The sequence below is a fragment of the Malaclemys terrapin genome, chromosome 4 (assembly GCF_027887155.1).
Source record: "Malaclemys terrapin pileata isolate rMalTer1 chromosome 4, rMalTer1.hap1, whole genome shotgun sequence".
Taxonomy (NCBI): Eukaryota; Metazoa; Chordata; order Testudines; family Emydidae; genus Malaclemys; species Malaclemys terrapin.
This window is the reverse complement of record NC_071508.1, coordinates 24,287,095-24,307,190: the sequence shown is the minus strand read 5'-3', so window position 1 is coordinate 24,307,190 and position 20,096 is coordinate 24,287,095. Positions and strand designations below refer to the sequence as shown.

General features: G+C 43.8%; 1 protein-coding gene across 1 annotated transcript; it reads left to right on the top strand.

The window, feature by feature from the left end:
• The first annotated feature begins 317 nt into the window (after positions 1 to 317).
• RBM15 (RNA binding motif protein 15) lies at positions 318 to 8,274 on the top strand. The gene has a single exon (XM_054028400.1). It carries the CDS (start codon positions 386 to 388, stop codon positions 3,245 to 3,247), a length of 2,862 nt encoding a protein of 953 aa, XP_053884375.1. The 5' UTR covers positions 318 to 385; the 3' UTR covers positions 3,248 to 8,274.
• The last annotated feature ends 11,822 nt before the right edge of the window (positions 8,275 to 20,096 follow it).

Below are 20,096 nucleotides of genomic sequence, written 5' to 3'. Positions count from 1 at the left end.
AAGAGCGCGAGAACCGTTAGGATTGATAGACTGACTGTCTAATCAGAACGCTGCGATTCCATAGCTGTCCAATAAGAGCCTTCAAGGTGGGTTATCCGCTTGTGAGCCATGAGAGCGCGAGAATCTGTAACGAGAGACAGACCTCCCTGCCAATCACAACGTCAGCGTGATGCTGTAGGGTGGGTCTTCCGCTGGCGAACCTTGGGAACGCCGGGGCCACTTATTACTGACAGACTCACTCTCCAATGAGGGGAGCGGGTGATGATTTAACTGTCCAATGGGTGACAGGTGGGCGGGGTTCATTTCCGCGGCAGGTTCCAAGATGGCGGCGGGTGTGTGAGCGCGGCGGTTAGTCAGGGAACCCGTCCCGGAGGTGCTTGCCGCCATGAAGGGCAAGGAGCGCTCCCCGGCCAAGGCCAAACGGTCCCGGGGCGGCGGCGAGGACTCGGCCTCCTCCTCTTCTTCGGCCCGGGCCGAGCGGAGCAGCAAGAAGCCCGGCGGCTCCAGCGCGGGCGGCAGCAACGGGGGAAAAGCGGCGGGCGGCTCCGGTGAGAGCAGCAGCCGGCGGGGCCTGCACCTGGACAAGGCCAGCCGGGGCGGGAGCCGCGAGTACGAGTCGGGGGCGGCGGCCAGCTCCGGCCGCCACGGCTACAGCAGCAGCAAGAACGCGGAGTCGTCCCGGAGCAGCGGCAGCCGGGGCGGCGGGGGTGAGTCCCGGGCGCCGCCGGCCCCCTCCTCCTCGTCGGAGTCGGCCGGGGCGGGAGGAGGTGGCGGGAGCGGCGAGTACAAGACGCTGAAGATCAGCGAGCTGGGCTCGGCGCTGAGCGACGAGGCGGTGGAGGACGGGCTTTTCCACGAGTTCAAGCGCTTCGGGGACGTCAGCGTCAAGATCAGCCGCCTCCCGCCGGGCACCGGTGCCAGCGACGAGCGGGTGGCCTTCGTCAACTTCCGCCGGCCGGAGGACGCCCGCGCCGCCAAACACGCCCGCGGCCGCCTGGTGCTCTACGACCGGCCGCTCAAGATCGAAGCGGTCTATGTCGGGGGGAGCAGCCGGCGCCGCAGCAGCCGCTCCCCGGCCCTGCTGGACAAGGATTCTCATTCTCCCTACGGGGCCGCGGCCGTGGGCGTGGCGGCTGCAGCGGCCGCAGCTGTCAGGCACCCCCCGGCCGGAGCAACCCAGAGGGCGCTGTCGCCGGCGGGTGGAGGAGGGGGCCTGGGCTACAGAGACTACCGGCTACAGCAACTCGCTCTGGGCCGCCTGCCCCCGCCACCTCCCCTGCCCAGGGAGCTAGAGAGGGAGCGAGACTACGGGGCTTTCTATGATACCCGTGTGCGGCCAGCCTATGGGCTGGAGCGAGTGGCTGGAGTGGCAGCGGCTGGGGGCTTCCGAGGAGGAGGAGGTGCTGGAGTTGCTGGTGAGGAGGAGATCAGTCCTGAGGATGATCAGAGAGCCAATCGCACTTTGTTCCTGGGCAACCTGGACATCACAGTGAGCGAGTCGGACCTGCGCCGGGCCTTTGACCGCTTTGGGGTCATCACAGAAGTGGACATCAAGCGTCCGGGTCGTGGCCAGACCAGCACCTATGGCTTCCTCAAATTTGAAAATCTGGACATGGCACACCGGGCCAAGCTAGCCATGTCTGGAAAGGTGCTGCTGCGCAACCCTATCAAAATTGGTTACGGCAAAGCCACTCCTACCACCAGGCTTTGGGTGGGGGGCCTTGGGCCTTGGGTGCCACTGGCTGCCCTGGCAAGGGAGTTTGACCGTTTTGGCACCATTCGCACTATTGACTATCGTAAAGGTGACTCATGGGCTTACATTCAGTATGAGAGCCTGGATGCAGCTCAGGCCGCTTGTGCCCACATGCGTGGCTTCCCTTTGGGTGGCCCAGACCGCCGCCTCCGAGTGGACTTTGCTGACACTGAGCATCGCTACCAGCAACCCTACTTGCAACCTCTGACCCTACCACCGCCTGCCCACTATGAGCTAGTAGCAGAGGCAGCTGCCTTTGGGGCTCACCGTGGGGCTCCCCCAGACCCACTTCGGGGGGCACGGGACAGGACACCACCACTGCTCTATAGAGACCGCGAGAGAGATCTCTATCCTGAGGCAGACTGGGTGCCACCACCACCTCCTGTACGGGACAGGAGCAATCGAGCAGCTGCCTACGACCCACTGGAAAGTTTGGAGCGCCGGCGGGATGGCTGGTCCCTGGAGCGGGACCGAGGAGAGAGGGAGCTGGGTGGCACCAGCAGCAGTAGGGACCAACCCAGGAAGCGAAGACTGGCAGAGGATGGTGGACGGCACTTAGACCGCTCTCCAGATAGCGAGCGTTCAGCTGTGTCCCGTAAGCGACATTGTTTGGCCACGGCCTCTCCCCCAGATCGCAGTCCTGACCTTGGTGGGAGCAGGGAGCGCTACGCTAGTGACACAGAACGCTTATCCTCCCGTTTGCTCCTGCTGGAGCGACCATCACCTGTCCGGGAACCACGCAGGGGCAGTCTTGAACGAGGTCCGAATGAAAAGCGTGACCGGAAAAACTCTGCTGAAAGAGAGAGAAAGCACCGCACCTCCACAGCAGCTGCTGCCCAGGAGTGCAAGAGCCCAGCCAAAAAGGACGAGCGTACCACAGAAGGGGGCAGTGGTGGAGGGTCCCGGCTCAAACCTCCACCCCAGAAGCAGCAGCAGCAAGATGGAACGTCACAGGCTGGCGGGGCCCCCAAATTATGCCTGGCTTGGCAGGGGATGCTCCTGCTGAAGAATAGCAACTTCCCGTCCAACATGCACCTGCTTCAGGGGGACCTCAGTGTAGCTAGCAGCCTCCTGGTGGAGGGAGCAACTGGTGGCAAAGTGGCCCAGCTCAAGATCACCCAGCGTCTCCGCCTGGACCAGCCCAAGCTGGATGAGGTAACCCGCCGTATTAAAGTGGCGGGACCCAATGGTTATGCTATCCTCTTGGCTGTGCCTGGCACCTCGGACAACCGCTCCTCATCTGGGGCCAGTGATGCTGCCACCACCTCCACACAGAGGCCGCTCAGGAACCTCGTGTCCTATCTAAAGCAAAAGCAGGCTGCCGGAGTGATCAGCCTCCCTGTGGGGGGCAACAAAGACAAGGAGAACAGCGGGGTCCTGCACGCCTTCCCACCCTGCGACTTCTCCCAGCAGTTCCTGGACTCCACGGCCAAGGCCCTGGCCAAATCAGAGGACGACTATCTGGTCATGATCATTGTCCGTGGTGCATCTTAAAGCCCTTGTGTTTTCTGTATCCAACCCTGCCTATTTCTCCTCCACACAGCCCCTCCAGTGTGTGCCAGGTGCTATGGGATACAGCCTTAGCCAACCCCACAATTATTTTTAATTAGATCGTTATTTGTAGCCAATTTTCCCCGCCTGTTTTTCTGTAACTATATTTTTCTATAGTTAGAAGCCAGGAAGGTTTAGCCTTCAGCCTGAGTAGGATATTTTGAGGATCCCTTATCAGTGAGGGTAGCAGGGAGGTTAAGCCTGCTTCAACTAAAAATGAGAAATTCCCACTTTTATTAATTTTTACTTCTTTTTCATTTGATCATTTTTTAAAAGCAGGTTTAAAAACTTCTCTAGAATTACAAACTTAAAAGACCAGATATAAAGCACTAAGTAGTTTAAACAGAAAACCACATACCAGATAGTGGACTGGCATTGACTCATTTTGAGTCTTTGAAATTCTGTGAAGGCCTTAGACCAGTAGCCCTAAGTTAAATAAGTCCTTTATCAGGAACCTGAATGGTTTCACTTTGAGTTGACTGACTCAAGGTTGATTTCTTTTAGGTGACTAGCACCTCATCTTGTGGTACACTGTAGCTCGAACATTGAATTCCTTTGTAGGTATTAATTTGAGGATTTCACTCAGTCCACAGAAATGCATGCCCAAAAGGTGTGCTTTTAACAGGTGTGTTCCTCCTGTTCTGAGTTCCATTGTATCCCATATATGCACTTTGGGTTTGTAGCAGTAACAACATTTTGGTAAATAGGCGAGGACTTTGTTACAGACCTTGAATGTCTTGTGCTTACTCTAGTATGCAAGAAACAAGTAGGTGCTTTAAGAACAACTAATCATTTGGTGGGTTTTTTTGTTGTTTTTACTGCCTTTTTCAGAGTTGCAGGTACAGTGGATTCCACCGTGCAGACTCCAAACAAGTATACTCTTCAGAGAGGGCTTTTAATTCTGTGAAAATTAAACTATGTAAAGTTTTCATCACCATTTTATCTTTGTTAATAGAAAGAAACTGCTGTCTGTCTTCTGAGGACCTTTTTTTTAAGGTACAGTAGAATGGGCATTATGTGAGGTTTCATAGTCATTTGGACTAGTGTTTTTTAGCATCTTGGCAGAGTATTAAAAGTTCTCCAAAATGTTGAAAAAGCAGTTCACCTTGTTCACCAAACCTAGTACATTTTCATTTAAATTTTTCTCTATGCTTTTCTCCCTTATTATCTTGATAAAACCTAGAAAAAAAGATATCAAATCATTTTAAAGCCCCCACTTTAGCTAGTCCCCAAACGAAGTGTAAATATGAATATACTTATTTACACTGTACAAACCTCTTTGTAGAAACAAGAACATGATCTTGCACTTGGGTTGTCTTTTTGCCTAGGTTTAAACTATGGTTTTTGAAATGTGGCTGTGTAAAAGTGACACTGCCTTACTCAGACCCTGTAGTGTATTCATTGTTCACTACTGACTAAAACTAGTGTTTGCTACTCCTTACATTTTTCTAAACTAAAATTACAAACCTCATTTAATACTCTTAATGTTAGTGAAAGTAAAATCCAGGACTTGTGGATTGTCCTTCAGTATGAATGTAATAGGCTTATAGAAGGCAGAATGCAGCTGTTTGTCTTGCTATTAACAGTGAGAATTGTGGTATTTTTGGAAATGGCACCAATTACATAAGGGATGTAGGTAATACAGCATATTCGCCACTTGTGACAAAGAATGTCTGTTTTATTTAGCAGGTGTCTATGTTGCATATTATGTAATTCATCACAGATGCTGTGTTGCCCATTTCATTGTCTTTTAAGCATTTGTTGCATTTACAGTGGGTTTCCTCATTGTATTTGTGATGCAGGAGGAAGTTAGAATCACTTTAAAGTACTGGGCTAATTACTCTTAGTGTTTTAAAGACCACCCATCCAACTTTACCACAGGGAATTCAAAAATGTAAAATACTAGCAGTAAGCTTGTTTGTATTCAACTTTTAAACTTGCCAAGAACAGTGTTTGTTACTGTCATATGCAACAGACACCTGTTGGTGTGGTTTTTTTTGTTTTTGTTTTTTAAAAAGAAACCAACCAAACTTGGGGTCAAAGTACATTTATCAGCAAATCTCTGACAACTAACACTTAGGGAAGTCCTCCTAGGAAAGAGCATTCTAGATGCACTTTCATTTTTCCTTGAAAATTAAGCAGTCATGTTCATTATCTCTGGCTTCTATGAGTTTGAGATGTGCTATACTGAAAATTAACATGGAATGGACAAGATTGTACTTCAAACTCCAGGTTTCTTGGTTTCTTATTTAATGAGGTATCTGCTTCTGTTAAATCTGGTTTATTTGCTGTTCTGTTTTGCAAACAAGGATTTGAACACCCTTTAAGGGTACATAAAGTCAAAACAAGTGACAGGCAACATTTTGACACAGCACTTAGCCACAGGTTGCATCAATTCTAATACAGCTCTTTTGGCTAATACAGCTCTTTTGGCTGTATTTTCCCTTATGCTATAGAAGCCCACAGCATTGGAGTAACTGTCCACTTAAACCTCCCTTGCCAGAGCTGACTGCTAGCAGAAGTCCATATTTAATGCCACTTCTGTATAGAGTAAAACAGATTTAGCAGAGTTACATTTTCTGGTTATATTTGTCATTATGTGGCTCTGGTAAGAGCTCAGTATCTCTTCTAATGCTGTGTGCAGCTGATGTTCCTATATTTCATTAGTTACAATGTACTGAATTAGCATGGAAAAGGGATGTCCCTTTCCTGAATCATCATTTCATAGTGTGCTTTATGCTTTGGGGAAAGAACCTCAAGTGACTCATACTTTTGTTAATATTTTAGATTTTTACAAATCGCAAACTTTATACAACTCTCTTGGCTGTTAGCCAATGGCTTTGTTTGCTTGAATCTAGTGTACAGTCTGTTTGTTTGCTGGCACTGTGACATGAATCTCAAGGCTACCTCAAACTATTGCAAGGTATAGACTCCTGTGGTTTAGACAGTGATGTCACCCTTGCAAGGATCGCAGAGGGGAGATGAGAGGTATAGGCAACACAGACAAATAGGTCTTAAACCTTTTTAAAGAAGTATGAGTTCTCAGTTAGATGTCTCTTCTTGCCAATAGTGGTTGAAGGTATTTTGGAGGCAGCCTCCTATGGAGGGCAGAGAAGAGAGAACACAAGTTCCTTGGGTAGTTTAAGGAACCATCTAGCTGATGTTAGGTGTGGTGTGTAGGGCCTTGAGTATTAGTGGGGAGTGGAGAACAAAATGGTAGGGTGAGAGTCTAAAGACTTCTGAGGTTTTGCGTGAAGGCTGCTGGGGATATCCTTTCCCAATTCAGTGTTGACAGCAGTGCTTATCGGGAGCCTGCTAAGAGCCTACTATGAAAAGATACCAGACTTGAAGAAATCATTGCCGTGTAACTAGAGGATTTGGGATTCTTTCCCCCTGCCTCCCGTTCTTAATGACTTTCTACAAGTAAAAACCAAGGACAGCTACTCCAATGAATCATTAAACTTGACATAAAAGTAGTCTTTGTATAAGACTTAAGCAAAACCAACCATATTATTTTGAAAATGTTAAATGAATTTAATTTCATGCAGTTCTAATTGTATGAAAATGATGGATTAGAAATACTACTTGAATAGTAACATCTTAAGTTTTGTTTATTAGGTGCATCCTTGATTTGACCTCTTTGCTACAGTAATGGAGTTGCATCCTGCTGTTGGAATTATACAGCAAAATTAGAAGATATCAACATGTAACACTACATTTCATGTTTTTATTGAGAAGTTGCCTTCAGGAAATGTCCTTTGAGGAAAATCAAGTGAATTATAAACCATTCAGTTGGTTTTCCTCGTGGCTGATTTTTGACATGTTCTGTTAGCTGTTAGAAACCTGTTGAATATCTTCAATCCTGTATATCTTCAATCCTGTAAACCTAGTTTAACAGCAGTCCAAAAAACCTGCACTACTTGTCATGCATTTATATATAGAAAGTGACTTCATTTCAAGGTTTTGTGCCGGTGGGTGGTATTGGTGCTTTTCGAAGTCCAAGTAGAATACTTAGAAAGGCCTTGTTGTTCGTTTATGTTCATCTGTATAGTGTGGGGAGGGGAAAACCTGTTGTTGTTTCAGTACAAATGTTTACCTTTTCTTTCCTCCTGCAAGCAACGCTGGTGGACTGCAGAAGATAACATGGGATTCCAAGCTCTAATGGACCTTTGTGAAGAGAAGTTGTGGCTCATGTGGAATTTACATGGGCCTCTTGATGGAAGAAAGCTTATCTGTTTAGTATTTGTGCATTTTACTAAAATGGCAGCTTTAAAAAAAAAAAAAAAGTTGTGTATCTGCTATTGTGATGCCAATGCCCGTGTTTTAAAGTGGAAAAATGACCTCTTTGCTTTGTGCTGTGTACACAAGATTTCTGGAAAAGTAAAGGAATACCCTTTTTATGGCTCACACAGCTTAAAAGTAGCTGTCACTCAAACATGCGCTCACAGTTGAGCTGATTTTGTTTCATTCTAAATAAATTGTTTCTTTTGAGGAAAATGTTTTTCTGCCTGGAAGTGAATTGACAACAAACCTTTGACCCCTTTGTTTGCAGCTAAGGGGTACTTGCTGCTGCTGCTCAGTTGTTGATCTGATAGTTGTGGGTCTTGAGCAAGAAGCAGGGAGACCATCACTTTCATATTGACCAGCCTGTTGTATCAGATCTGAAGAATCTAGTTCATTGTGTTGCTGTGGCACCTCCCTTTGATTGCAATGAAGGGGGTCATTTGCTGCTAACTCCTCATCTTTACGAGGAAACGGTGCTGATGCGGGCATGCAAGAAGCAGGGAAAACACCATAAAAGCCTCAGAACAATGTGCAAGTCTGGGGCTTCGCTGGTTTGAAGAGCTGGAGTTCCTGAATTTTAAGTTTGATTTATTTTGTTCACCCAACTTGTTTGGCTTTAGTTTTGATTTTTTTTTTTTAATTTGAAGAAAAAGTTTGAAATTGCTTTGAATCATGCACGTAAACCTTTGCACCAAATTGCCAAAAGAAAAGAAAAATGAGTCTCATTAAAAAGTGTTAAATGATGTTAATAAAACCTTTCCTGACACACTTTGAGGAGCTCCTCCATCTCCAGGGGCTTTTCACCAGAGTTATGCAGTGATGGGTTTAGTTCTGAATGGATGAAGAATTCCAGAGCTAGAGTTTGTAATTAAAACGTTTGCATTGGTATCAGTGCCTTATTTTGGCCGGTTTTGAAGCAAATGTTCCACACGCCTTGGATGTGCATGCACCCTGATCGTTTCATAGGTACGACTGCACGTTTGCTTGCGGTCACCTCAGTTTGTAGTACAGATTGTGAGAGGAAAATATGGAGGCACCTTTGAAAAAAATGTATGCTGTAGTTCCTGCATTATCCTGTACGGGGGCTCCTGAGCTTTGGAAGGCTGTTCCAGTACAGGAGTACAACTCCATGTTTGCTGCAGGAGACTTCGGGGCATTTGACAACACCAGAGCTCAAGAGGAAGCTAACACTGCTGCATCGTTGGCTTCAGAAACCTCTCGTGTTATGTTTGCCAGTCTTTGTTAGAATTAACTAGTCGCTGTCTGACATGCAGATGAAGACACCTTGAGATGCGAGCTTGCTCTGGTTACCTTGAAATCGTAATCTACTGTGGATAAAGAACCCTAGTCCTGTCCTTCATCCATGCAGGATGATTGCTAGGCAACAGGTGCTTATCAACAAAGGATGCCACGATTTTGTTCTGCAAGGTGTCCGTTCCCGTGGCAAACAGCTGTATAAATCTCTTATAAACAGGTAAGGGGGTTTTAAAGGTCAAACTAAATTGTGATTTATAGGGAGAAGGTTATGTTGATTTAAGTGTTTTTTGTTCTTTATCCTCCACCCCTGAGGATACCTACTAATTTTTACTAACGTGTTCACTCCAGGTCAAAGAGCCATGACTACCAATCTTTGGGGACTGGACTGTACTCTTCAGTACCACTCAATGCTACTTTTTAGTTTGGTCCTGGGGGGTTCATATTAAAGGATGCAAAGCACCTCTAGCAACTGGGGGTGCAAGACACTGGTCTCATGAATAAAACCTCAGGTTTTCTGGCAACCTAGTGTATGTCTACACTTCAAAAATAAAATCTGTGGCAACGAGTCTCAGAGCCCAGGTTTGCAGACAGGCTTTTGCTATAGGGCTAAAAATAGCAGTGTGGCTGTTCCTGTTTGGCCTAGAGCGTGGCCTCTGAAACCTGGTGGGGGTGATGGGTTTGTGTCTGAGGGGTAATGTACGAACTACTATTTTTAGCCCTGTGGTGTGAACCCAAGTCTGTAGACCCAAGCTCTGAGACTTGCAATTATGGGTGTGTTTTGTTTTTTTTTTTTTCAGCATAGACATACCCCTTATCCTTCACCTAATTCTTGAATGAAAACCCTAACTTAACCCAGAATGCTACTTAATGTGTGCGTGCGCGCATGTGCGCAGAGCTGGCATAAGCAGACTAAGCAGTTGCTTAGGGCTCCAAGCAGGTCAAGGGGCCCCCTATTAATTATTAGTATATGTTGTGAGGGGGTGGGAAATATTCCTGCTTAAGGCTCCCAATGGGCTAACACTGGCATGGGGGGGGGAGGGTGTTGTGAATATGGGCACACTGAGGACTGGCCAGTGATTCAACAAAGCTGCTCGTCTGTTTGTGGTATGCTGGTATAAGTGTAGGATTAAGCTGCATAACACAAATGCCCTGGAGCTGTTCTAGATATGTGATAACTAGAAAACTCCAACTTCATATGGAGTTTGTTTCCCACCACGAGTTTGTATTCATTGTAGTCAGGAATAAGACATTTTTACTCAGGGTTTCTTCTCCCATCTTGCTCAGAATATCATCTAAATCTTAAATTTGGTACAATTTTAATTCCATTTACAGAAGGTATGTAGACTTTGGGCCTGTAGTAGTACTATGAATCAGAGGTGTGATTGAGCACTTTCAGCATTGACATGGCTGGGTTATCAATCTCAGCCAGGGCGATGGAGTTTTATTCATATGATCCAAATAATTGGGACATCTTCAAGAAGACGGATAATGGAGACAGGCAGTCTGGATGGGTGGATCAGTGATCTGGTATTTACTATCTGATTTTCATGTCCTTTTGATGTGAGAAGCTGGAACTTCCTGCAAATGCAATGTCGTGCCCCTGGAGGCTAATCCATAAGAGGTCCCTCTAGCTGTATTCGACATTCAGTATGAATCTCCTTTAATTAAGAGATTTCTATTCTCCCTGTATTAATAGATACTTATACCCCAGTGATTTTAATTAGTGTTGGCGTGTGGTGCAGGGTGATTCTCTAATGGCTGTTCTGTAATAGTGAGTTATTTCTTCACAGGATTGTTCAGCCCCTCTGGATTGGTTAGAGGGACGCCTTAACGTGCCAGGTAACTGCACACTTTTGTTTAAAATTAATAATTGTAAAGGTTAACAGTGCTTATATGCATTGAATTAATTTGGCTAGTGGGACTTCAGGTAAACAAGTTTAATGGGAAAATGGATTTATAAGATGAATCATTTAACTGCACTGCTGTGTAAACTGATTCTAGCCAAACAAGAGGGGAATTGGCTATTTGAATTCACACCCATGTTTCTTTGGAACTGTGCTTTTTATCTGCTGCAGGTGTGTTGTAAATAAGTACAAAATATCAGTCTGCTCTTAAACTTGAACAGCTGCTAACATTCACAGTAAAGTTTGTGTAAGACTTAGCGCTATACAGCTAACATTTTATTGCAGAATGGCAAGAAATTAGATCATAGAGACACACTCTCCCAGAGAACTGAAAAAGACCATATGTGTGGTGGTTTTCAGAGAGAGTAGTTTGGACAAATACTTTTAGAAGAGTTACTGTTTTGTAACTGAAGGATTCTGCCAGCCATTCACTTGAGCTGTGTTATTGCCCACTTGATAACAAGATACTATTCAGCTCTCACTCCAGTAAACCATAAACCAATAGAGGACCTAATCTAACTTCATTTTGACCATAAAGGATTCTTTCCATTGACTTTTTTAATGGGAGCTTGGGCCCTGTATGAGGGCCCTGAGATGTTTGGATATTAATTGACATAATTCTCATTAAGTCGGGGCATCTCAAGCAGGAACAGAGCACTGATTATATGGGAAACAGTCTGGATTCCTTTTGCTGGCTAGTCCTTGTATTGCCTCCAGTGAAGTGCTTACTCAAGTGATGTGTTACTTAAATCCAAAAAACAAACTTGACTGGAGAATCAGTTACATTCATATTAGTTTTACATCCTGAACTGAAGATCAGTCTGGCTTCAGATTTTAACTTTTGTTCAGAGTTGCTGCATTCTCAGTGTAATTCTTTGACTATTTAATTATAATGACTAAAGTATCTAGCATGTTGGCAGCATTATCTAAATTAAAACGAAGAGATACATGTGCTGTCCTGTTCAGAGCAGTATCTCTGCAGCACGTGACAATGATGTCTAGTCTTGGAAGCAACCTTGCATTGGTTATTTCCTTGTGGGTTCTGCAATGTGCAACAAATGAGCTTTTAGGTATTTCATGTTTAGGCTGCACCTTCTTTCTAATCTCCAAGTACCACGTTTGAATCGCATCAAATCTAGACATGACTACCCTAAATTGTTCTATTTCTTGACTAGATTTAGGGTGCCAAGTGGACATCTGGTGTGTGAAATACCTCTCCTTCCATGGGCTACTGCTTCCAAAAGCTATTGTGAAGATCTGTATTTGCTAGTGCTTCAGGACTCTCTAGCTCATTGTGGCCAAGGAATTGCTCTTAGTCAATTATTCAGACTTAGCCCAGGTCGGCATATGTGAAATGAGTCTCCATTCAGAGCTATGAACTCCTTGTCAGTCTCAGTGGAGAAGGAATTGAAAATGAACTTTCCTTTTGGCCCTAAAAGAATCACCACTCTGTCAGGAAAAACAATGAGGAGTCCTTGTGGCACCTTAGAGACTAGCAAATTTATTTGAGCATACGCTTTCGTGGGCTACAGCCTACTTTATCGGATGCATAGAATGGAACACACAGAAGATATTTATACATACAGAGAACATGAAAAAGTGGAAGTAGCCATGCCAACTGTAAGAGGCCAATCAATTGAGATGAGGTATCATCAGCAGGAGGAAAAAAATTTAATAATAATCGAGATGACCTATAGAAGGTGTGAGGATAACTTAACATGGGGAAATAGATTCAAGCTTTCGTGGGCTAGAACCCACTTCATCAGATACACGAAGTGAAAAATACAGGAGCAGGTATAAAGACATGTCAGAGTTGAGGCACGTTGGTGGGGCAATGTAAGGAAGCTAACATTTTCCTGTACTGCCACTATTGCATGGATGAATGAAAGACTTCATTCTCTGTGTCTATCAATCCCATATCTATTCATCAACACACACATTCATTTTAAATGAGGGTGGATGTATCAGCATGCTTCCTAGCTGTCAAATATTTCTTAATAAATGCCTTTAGGCTTTCTCATTTCAAACTGAACTAGACTAGAAGGACCTGGCATGACCAGGAAGTGTGAAATCTGTCCTGACTGCCCAGTGCTGATTCCACATATATATGGCCTTTATAGATCTAGATCTCTACACACACGAAAGCAGTTGGCTCTAGAATGTTCACATCATGTTTACTGAACTCTAGCATCTAAAATTAGATCCTCTATGTCCATGGGGATTTTCCCAGCTGCAGCTGTTCTTTGCCTACAGCTTCATCTCATTGCCTCGAGTACTTGGACGGGATGGTTCTCTTCTCTTCCCCCTCCCCCCCCCTTTTTTTTTTTTTTTTTTTTTGGTGGGGACACCACTTTGTGAGACTGGGAAGGAGTTGCTGTTGAGCAACACAGACACTCTTCTTTGTCTCTCTTAGCCCAGGCTGTGATCCTAGTCCCTGCTGGCCCAGATGAAAAAAATAGTCTAAGGCAGTGATACTCACTGATCAACAAAAATGAGTAGGGGGCTGGAGCACATGACTTATGAGGAGAGGCTGAGGGAACTGGGATTGTTTAGTCTGCAGAAGATAAGAATGAGGGGGGATTTGATAGCTGCTTTCAACTACCTGAAAGGGGGTTCCAAAGAGGATGTCTCTAGACTGTTCTCAGTGGTATCTGATGACAGAACAAGGAGTAATGGTCTCAAGTTGCAGTTGGGGAGGTTTAGGTTGGATATTAGGAAAAACTTTTTCACTAGGAGGGTGGTGAAGCACTGGAATGGGTTACCTAGGGAGGTGGTGGAATCTCGATCCTTAGCGGTTTTTAAGGCCTGGCTTGACAAAGCCCTGGCTGGGATGATTTAGTTGGGAATTGGTCCTGCTTTGAGCAGGGGGTTGGACTAGATGACCTCCTGAGGTCCCTTCCAACCCTGATAGTCTATGATTCACTCCTCAGTGGTTCAGGAGCCAAGTTAGTGATCAGCATTACCCAAAAGAGCCATAGTAGTGTGAATCCATTGTTTCATTTACTATGGTACTATATATTCATATTTAAACAGTATGTCAGGAAATAGTCTGTGTCTGTGTCTGTCTGTATGCTCATTCTCACAGCCAAATGACTGACCAAGTATTATCAACTACAGTTGGTTAATAAATAGTAAAAGCATCCTGACTGGTTAATAATTAAATCACAGCTTTTTAATATCCTGTGCTGCAAAGATCTGCAGGAGTCATATTAAAGAGCCACTGGTGGCTTGCAATCCTCAATCTGAGTATCACTGATGTAGGGTAAAATTTTCAAAAGTGCCCAAGTGACTCGGGAGGCAGCCTCAATCCACATTACATAGGGACTTTGGCTCCTGAGTCACTTAAATGATTTCGAAAACTTTACCCATAGATTAGACAGAATTTTTTTGTCTTCCATGTGTTACACCAATAGTTCACCAACTAGTTCAGAATAATTTTAAGGGACAAATGTCAATCTTTTAAAACCTAGAATTTAACCTAAGTGAAAACTTCTGGGCGGAACTTTCAAAAGTACTCTGTTGGCCTAATTCTGTTCCCACTGAGGTGAGTGGTAAAACTCCCATTGACTTCCGTGGAAACAGAGTTAAGCCAACACCGAGCACTCTTGAAAAGCTTACCTCTGTGTTTTCGGGTTTTCAAGCATGCAGTAAACTACGGAGTTTTGGGTTTTTTTAAAAGAAAAACTTTTCCATTTTTGCTCTGGAGAACTTTGTTGGGAAACTTTTTTTTCTTAATCTAAACCAAAGATGAACACAGATGCACATTCATGTTATTAGGGAATGTTGTTCCTAGAGCTTTGAGCATTCCTGTTATCAGTGCTTGTGTATGGGGACAAATCAAGACACAACCATACAAAGCGTTTGCCAGACTGAGGAGGGGAGAACCATCCTGCTTCCCAGTTCCTGGGTGATGGGAAGCTATATTGTCACATCTTTTCCTGAGTGTTTCTTTTTATTATTTTTCACATCATATTATTCTCAATTAGGACACAAGTAAGCGGCAACTGAAGGAGTGTAGTTCTGTCAAGTACTCAACCTTGGGTGTATTGGTGTGTACCTTAAATCAGCCAAAAAAAAAAGTGTGGGTGTCCAACATAGCCACTAAAAATCATGAGTTCTTATTAAAAAGTTGTAAAACTTTATATACGCTTTTTATTTCCCATAACTAATGCTCACTATAAACGCTTTACATTTTGAAACAACTGTGCAAACATTTATTCTCACAGTATCCCTATAGGCGGTGAATAGCATTAGCCCCATTTTGTACATAGGGAAATGGAGGCACAGTGGTGATGTAACTTGCCTAAGGTCACAGCTAGCCAATGGCAGAGCTACGATTGAATTAAGGAGTCCTTGACTTCGTCCCTGTGCTCAAACTGCTTGGCCATGCTGCCTTCAGCTTTTTAAATGTTAAGTGAGTTTTAATTCTTCGGTTGGCTTTGGAAATTGTCACTTAAGCCTTGTTTACACAGGGGGATTGACTGGAACAAGCTGTTCCGGAATAGCTCCCCATGTGGATACTCTCTTCTAGAATAAGTCACTTAATGCTGGAATAATCACTGTGCTTATTCTACAATAAATATTCCAGTCAATTTCCCTGCGTAGACAAGGCCTTACCTTAGCAAGCAGTCAGCAGCTGACATTGACAACATAAGGTCTTATGTTTGGCTGTTTTGGTTGAAAAGGTTACTATGCAAACTATCAGGCAGGGATAAGACTTGTTTTGTGTAGCTTGGAGTTGTTTAAAATATAGCTTTAGACCTTTACCATGACTTTTGATGATCCAATGTAGGTTTCCACAGATATGGAAGCAGGAACTGAAAACCCGCAACTGACAGCCGGAGTACTAACAAATTTACAATGATTTCTGCTTTTGTGGAAACAGGTACTGGGTCTTCAGATATATAAGGTAAGTCTTTAAAATAAGAGTTTATAAAGTATTTTAACTTTTATTTTTGCAAATTTGACCTTTTTCTCCAGAAACAATTGAAAAAGCCACCAAGATGAGTGGTTTGTTTGTTTTTTATCAGTCATGGTGAACAGCCATAAGGTTTTAGATTTGTTACTGCATTATCATCAAAAATCAGAGCAGTCACAGTACATTTTTAGTAAAAGTCAAGGATTTTGTGCTGATTGATTAAAAAAAATGCTGTGACAAATGAAATTCAACTATACCTTGCTAAAATATAGGCTAGCATCCTTCTCTGCTGCTTCCTCCTTGCCCTGACCACCCACATTCGCACCCTCTGCCCCGGCACTATAATACTAATCCTGGCCTGGTGAAGGGGGATGGCCCGAGTGGCAGGGGAGAGTGAGTGGGCCCGACTACACTCACCCCAGACAATAGCAGCTCTTGTCCCAGGGGTCTGGGAGTTGAATGTGAGCCCGACCCGCACTCAGCCCGGCGTGGGCAGCAGTGAGTGTTGCTGCAACTCCATGTGTCAGGCCACAGTACCACTCACTCAAATTTCTGGCCATCCCCCCCTGCTGTGCGGTGAGTGTGGGGCTGACTTACTCTCTGACACTACCTCCCCTCTGGACCAATGGGGTGTGACCCACCTAGAGCCTTCCCACATTGAAATCATTGACAAACAGAGAAGTCACGGTATCCATTACATTCTCACCCCTCTAACAAATGTGCAGCTGTAAGCATGACCTATGAAATAAATTGGGTCTTAGTCCAGCTTTGACAGGTGTCCATATAACAAACTACAACCACATTTGGCACTAAATAGCCCTAACTGGCCCTCACTGGCAGTTTCAGCGGCAGCAAGGGCAAAGATTAATGAGCTCTCCTTTCACGCTTAGAGATGGCCCCTTTGGGTGAGGAGTGAGGTGCAAGCAGCCAAGAAGGTGTAAGGGAACTCACAGTATCTTGGCCTGATCACTGGATAGAGCGGTCAATAGCATCTAGAGGTGTCTAACAGGAATTCTTCCTGAGCACAACATTTTCTTTCACACTAAAATGGCCCATCAGACTTAATGACAAGGACACTTTTTTTTTTTTTAACTGGTTACAAAGTAGCAGCCGTGTTAGTCTGTATCCACAAAAAAACCAGGAGTACTTGTGGCACCTTAGAGATTAACAAATTTATTTCAGCATAAGCTTTTGTGGGCTACAGCTCACTTCTTCAGATGCATAGCGTGGTACACAGAGACAGAAGATATTTATACATACAAAGAACATGAAAAGGTGGAAGTACGCATATCAATTGTAAGAGGCCAGTCAATTGAGATGAGCTATCAGTAGCAGCAAAAGGAAAAAACTTTGAAGTGATAATCGAGAGGACCCATAGAAGGTGTGAGGAGAACTTAACATGGGGGGAAAAAGTTCAATTAGTGTAATGACCCAACCATTCCCAGTCTCTGTTTAGGCCGAAGTTAATTGTCTGATTTGCATATTAATTTGAGTTCAGCAGTCTCTCTTTGGAGTCTGTTTTTGAAGTTTTTTTTGTTGCAAAACTGACCCCTTCAAATCTGTCACTGAGTGATTAGAGAGGTTGAAGTGTTCTCCCACTGGTTTTTGAATGTTATGATTCCTGATGTCAGATTTGTGTCCATTTATTCTTTTGCGTAGAGACTGTCCAGTTTGGCCAATGTACATTGCTGGCACATGATGGCATATATCACGTTGGTAGATGTGCACGTGAACATGATACAGCTCTGCGGTGACCTTCTATGGGTCATCTTGATTATCACTTCAAAGTTTTTTCTTCTGCTGCTACTGATAGTTCATCTAAATTGATTGGCCTCTTACAATTGGTATGCGTATTTCCACCTTTTCATGTTCTCTGTATGTATAAATATCTTCTGTCTGTGTGTTCCACGCTATGCATCTGAAGAAGTGGGCTGTAGCCCACAAAAGCTTATGCTGAAATAAATTTGTTAGTCTCTAAGGTGCCACAAGTACTTCTGGTTTTTTTTACTGTAACTTGCAAAATGGGTTATATCATACAATGGTTAAATTGCCTGGGATCTATTTTAATGATTTATGATACATTTGAGTAGCCCAAAACCCAGCAGTAATTCTTATTCAGGACAATAATACTGTGACTATTTCATTGGACAAATCCTGAGTTCACACTTTGATCATTCTCTTTCTAAATCTTGTGCTGATGAAAAATACCAACTAAAGACTTTCCCCTTTGGACCGTTTTTTTGAGAAGGAGTTTGTATCTAATAGAACAAGGCTTTTCAATGAAGGCTAAGGGAACTCAGGGAATGCTACTTTCATTGAAATTAATTGTGTTAAGTGCTTACTTCCTTTAGGCACTTTTGAATATCCAGGCTGAAGGAATGATTTATAACCCCAGTGAGTCTTGTTGCCATTCTGAGTCTGGTCGTACCTTACGATGTTGTATTTATCCTTTTGGTCTTTCACTTCACCATCTCCCAAAAGCTGCTCTTAGACAGATTCTCAAGTATAGGAACAACAATATGAATCAACTCCTTTAAGTCTCATTGCTTATACGAATTGTATTTCGCTCTTCCTTGTGAAAGTATCTAAGGGGAGCCTAACAATGTGTAAAGGGTAGGCTCGGCAGAGGAAGAAATGAACTGCATGGTTCAAGATAATGAGGAGATAGAGCCTTTGTCATTGAATCAACCATTGTTAATGGAAGCAATTACTCCCTGAAAGGTGTTCAATGGCCTATTGATATTTGTTTGATCATACACAGTGCAGGTGCAGCGTAATGACCACTTAAAAGTGAAAAGCAAGATAGAGAACCTGGGAACTCGATCCTGCATTAGTGAATACTGCTACACAGCTGCCACACTAGTCTCGCTTGGCAGCAGGAGTGAGGTCTAAGAAGGGAGCATCTAGCGAGGACCTCACTTCCCATAGCGAAGATCAAGGTATATGGCAGTCTAGGTGTTCTTCATCCAGGCTAGAGTGCTTGGTCCTCAGATGAGTAGGTGTTTAAAAAGTCTTCAGCCCTGTCCAAAACAGTTAGCTCTGTTTTAACTCATTTCTGACTAGACTAACGTGCAGTTTTCTAGACATACAGAATCTCAGGCACTTTGATAATTGAGACAAAAGCATCTGTCCCAAAATGTTAATCTGAGGTCAGGTCTACACAACAAAATCTTGATGGCATAGCTGTGCTGGTCAGGGATTCGATGAGGAGTGATTTGTGACCAGCATAGCTGTGCTAGCAAAAGCCCCTGGTGTAAACGCAATTATACTGGCAAACTGAATTCTTGCTGGTAGAAATTATTTTCCTCAAGGGGGCTGGAATAAGCTATACTAGCAAAAGGGCAGTTCTGCTGTTATAAACTGCATCCTCACTAGGAGAGCTTTGCTGGTATAATCTGCCAGTATAGTTATACCATCAAAGTGCTGCTAGTGTAGACATATAACCTAAGAGTAACCCACAAAATACCTGCTCTTGTCTTTTAAAAAAGATTTTGAAGCATATTTAAGTCATTGGGGTTTTCTCTTCCAGGATGCACAGTTTCTTTGAAATCAGTGGAGTTAGTTGAGAGCTGAATTTGACCCACTATCTTGAAGAGAATTTCCTTGCCTTGAACATGTTGTTATAGAACCATATTGAGTTGAAAGAGGACCCCTAAAAATCCCTGTCCAGTACATCTTTCTTGTGTCATGGATTTAAGAGTTAATTCACACAACCAAATCATAGGGTAACATTTGATGCTATGGTTAGAGATTAATGGACTGACTACCAGAGGGGTTCATTGCCTGCAGTTTCCATTGAAATTTGAAGCTGTGAGTGCTTTGAATCTTCGAAAAACCAGGCACCTTACTATCATTTATACTTGACAAATATTGCAGATTAAAGCCAAATTTTTCCCTGGTATAAGCAGGCACAGATTTTTTTGAAATCAGTGGAGTTAAATGAGGGCTGAATTTGGCCCATTATCCTTAAGTGAATCTTCTTGCCTTCAGCAATGTCTCAAATTCTTAATAAACTTGTAATGTTTGGTAGTTTTTTGTTAAATATACACCACTTGCTTTCATGCTTGAAATTACATGTTAAAGAAATGTTTCTTTAATGAAAAATTCTTTTAATGGTAAAGTGGATTGTGCCATTAACCAAAATAGTTTTCATTTAAAAACACTGCAGATTCCAGATCAATTAAGTTTTCAAATAGCTGGTGATAGATATTGCAAAGCCTGAAGTCACTGTAGTGTGAAGAAAGCTAAAGCTGCTGTGTTCAATCTTGCCCTTCAGAGATCGCTTTAAACATTCTCGTGCTGCTACCTTCAAACTGGTGTGAAGTGTCTAGATAAACACACAGAATGGAGGCTAAGTGAGAACAGTAATACAATATGCCCAAATATTTAAGGGGCATATTGGATACTAATGACATTTGGGGGCATAAAT